Below are 3,449 nucleotides of genomic sequence, written 5' to 3'. Positions count from 1 at the left end.
CGAAAAAATACATACGTCACGACCACTTTTGCAGTTTTGTGTCTAAAATATATCTAAACAACATGAAAGCCAATATATGTATATCCAATAAAGTAGAAAAGTCAAAAGAAAATTATATTTCGTCTTTACATGAGTATCAGAAAAGTCACTCCATGCACCATTCCTTCTCTGTAACTATGACCATTATATACCGTTTGTGTTCATGCATAAACACAAGCTTTAGTATATCTTTCTAAAATATGAACAAGAATGTATGTTGTATGGAATACACAGATGCTTAACTAAAGCATGAGTTGTGTGTATTAAAAAGTAGATGCATATTTTGTTAAGGATGTCAAAACGTTAGATTGGGATTGGCTATCAACGTACAAGTATAGAATCAGATAATCTTGAATCTATAAGCCTTGAGATCTAAGCTTGTTTAAAAGTGCAGTTACAAGAGCGTCTCGCTTCTGCGCTCTATCTTCCTCTCTCATGCTTCTCTGCTCTTCTCTTTCCCTCCATTTCTCATACAACATTGTTCTCTCCTTGCCTAATGCTTCCATTGTCTGCCTCCACTCCAGCTCCTTCATCCTCCTCTCTTCTTCTTTAGCCTTATACCATTCCATCGATTGCATTTCATGTTTCATATACTCTTCCAATAAATCCTTCAAGTTACTAATCACGTTGATGCAGCTTGTATCTTCAGGGTTACATTGGCTACTACTCTCTGTACCCTTCTTCTTCTTTGTGATCTTACTTACACTTGCCTTCTCCATATCACTGTCATCATTGTCCGAAGCAAACTTCATCTCTCTTTTCCTGGATCCACTTGCAGCACCTTCTGCTTCCATCCACAGTAACCTTTGCATGCGATTTGCGAAGATCGTTTGTAACTCATCGTAGAATGGGAACTGTTGCCTCGTACCTTCTTGTTCCATCGTCTCATATCCCTGGTTCAATTCCAAGAAAACATGAAACACTTTTTCTAAAAGAAAAGATAGATATAATTATGACAAACCTTGTAACGGGTAACAAGATTCTTCCACTTGCTTTTACATTGATCGCCACTGCGATTATAACCCCTCTCCTTCATCTTTGTAGAGATCACTTCCCATAGAAGCTTGTTACGCTTTGTCTCCATGAAGTTTGAGTCCAGTTCTGCCCTAATCATCAACAACTCCCTTGTTTCTTGTACACTCCATTGCGGAAACCTGTCAGCAGCAGCAGCACCACCAGTATCAAGTACTCCTTCGCTGATAAGAAGGTGGCTAGGGTCCATATACATATCAAACAAATCAGTTTCTTGAAATATTTGTCACGGGAGATGATCATAGCATATATTCTTGATGAATTGGAGTCTTGTGAAGGTTTGAATGAGAGAAAAGAAAGATTGATTGAATAAGGATACGCAAGATTAATTATATATATAATGTTTTGCTGTGTGAATTCAAAGAGTGAAATGGTCAAAGTTTTGAGAAAGTCAAAAGAAAAAAGAACGATTCTTAATGTGCTTACACGACAATGAAAGCATGCAAGTAATTTGTTGGTTGTGACCGAATAAAAGTTGGTAATCAGTAGGATGCAGTATAGTGTTGGTTATGACCGAGTAAAATATATGTAAAAACACAGTAAGATGATTATGTCTTTATTATATATTGCTTACAGTTACTTCTCGTTAAAAAAATTAAATACCAAATTTTAAAAACTCCCTTTTTGGTTGTTGTTAGTTGGGCATTGTAAAGAAAAAAACATATATATTATTATTTTGTTATGATGATTATGTTTTTATATATCTTTTGATTTATATTTATATATAAAAAAAAATCTTTTCCAAGGTTACCGATTTTGTAGAAAACAATGCTTGGACAACATGAAAACGTTATATATTAATATCAACAATATAAAATTTTGTATTTATTATCGGAGTTATTATAAAGATCTTGATATGATTTATTATTAATAGGCTTTGTATTTTTTTGTATATTTTGTTAATATCTAAAACTTATACAATATATGAGAAAATAAACATCACCAGTTCAATCACTATAAACATAATTAAGCAACTAGATGAATAAGATGGTAAAAATATACCATGTCTTTTTGTATTTTGCTCGGATGCAAAACTAAACAACCGATTTTTCTTAATAAGCCAGGCATTATTAGTTTTAATCAATAAAACAATACTTATATAATTCTTAAAATGATAAAACTGCCGTGTGTTTGTCCTTAAAATAATAGAAAAACATTACCAAGCCGTAGAAATCATTTGAAAACCATCATCAAGTAAAGTTCTTTTCCTTTCCCGTAAGCATCTTTGACCAGTTTTTCCATAAGATTACTTAATTAAAGGTTATAGTTAACCATTTGGACAATTTGTCTTTTATTTTCCTAAAGTCAAATGCGGGACCCATTACAGATCTCGGTTGACTAAAACTATAGAGAAGAGGTTTGTGCTTTTACCAATGTAACCCTGTGTGTGATCAATAAATATCAAAAGTCAGCTGCTTTGACTAATATGGGTGATATTAATAGCATTCCTAGACGTGACAACTGGTCAAGTTTTGACCCGATTCGCTTCAAACCCGTAAATTTTTTATGAGTTTGAGTTTTAATTTTCAATTTGTTTATCCGTTTATGATCCATACCTGTTTACTCTTTTATTAAATGGGTTGAATATGAATCATTGTCGATTCGTTCCACTTATAACTCGTCTCATTTAATATATATATATATATATATATATATATATATATATATATATATATATATATATATATATATATAGATAGATAGATAGAGAGAGAGAGAGAGAGAGAGAGAGAGAGAGAGGAGGGTTCAATTGAAAAAAAAAGGTTGAGAATGGGGGAATCATTCTCAGCCACTCATTTATTTTTGCCGCAAAAGCCTCCGTCGTACCAGCAGAAATGGGAAAGGAATAGACATGTGTTTTCTAACAAAACATGTTTCCTTAAACTATGCTAATCATTACCTTAATATATACAAAAATATAGTTTTTTCGTTTTTTTTTTAAAAATTTTAAGAAGCTATTTTTATCGAAAAATGATTTTTAAAGATACCAAAATTCATGATTTTTTATTCTCTACAAATAGACATCCATATTAATATAGTTTTAAAATAAAATAAAAAATTTATTTTTTTTATATTTTCAGCTATCGTTATTCATAAGTGAATAAAAATGAATCAAATTTTTACTACAGTACATTCATTATTCAGTTATGAATAAAAACTATGATTAATTTTTTTTTTTACAATTTAAGTATCATTCATATATGAATATAGCATATAATAAACATATTATATTCATATTTAAATATTAGGCGATGCATTCACTTATGAATATTACATAGTATATTCACTTGTGAATATTAGATGGTATATTCACTTATGAATATTATATAATATTTTCATATCTGAATATTACATAGTATTATATAGGGGTGAGCATT

At 30.8% G+C, this 3,449-nt stretch overlaps 1 protein-coding gene across 1 annotated transcript; it reads right to left on the bottom strand.

Moving 5' to 3' along the window:
* Positions 1–277: 277 nt before the first annotated feature.
* On the bottom strand, positions 278–1,354 carry LOC111890782 (trihelix transcription factor GT-3b). Its single transcript, XM_023886870.3, has 2 exons — positions 1,001–1,354; positions 278–932 (listed from the first exon to the last, which is right to left on the bottom strand). The coding sequence occupies exons 1-2, from the start codon at positions 1,265–1,267 to the stop codon at positions 396–398; spliced, it is 804 nt and encodes a 267-aa protein (XP_023742638.1). The 5' UTR covers positions 1,268–1,354; the 3' UTR covers positions 278–395.
* Between the last annotated feature and the right edge of the window lie 2,095 nt (positions 1,355–3,449).

Source organism: Lactuca sativa, chromosome 5 (genome assembly GCF_002870075.4).
Source record: "Lactuca sativa cultivar Salinas chromosome 5, Lsat_Salinas_v11, whole genome shotgun sequence".
In the NCBI taxonomy this organism is placed as follows: domain Eukaryota; kingdom Viridiplantae; phylum Streptophyta; class Magnoliopsida; order Asterales; family Asteraceae; genus Lactuca; species Lactuca sativa.
This window is presented reverse-complemented; position numbering and strand designations above follow the sequence as displayed.

Bases quoted from the DNA above. Each gene is read 5' to 3' on its own strand.
- LOC111890782 (XM_023886870.3), bottom strand. From the start codon at position 1,267: ATGTATATGGACCCTAGCCACCTTCTTATCAGCGAAGGAGTACTTGAT. The intron at 933-1,000 runs GTTTGTCATAAT...GAATTGAACCAG, and splicing joins ATCTTGTTACCCGTTACAAG to GGATATGAGACGATGGAACA.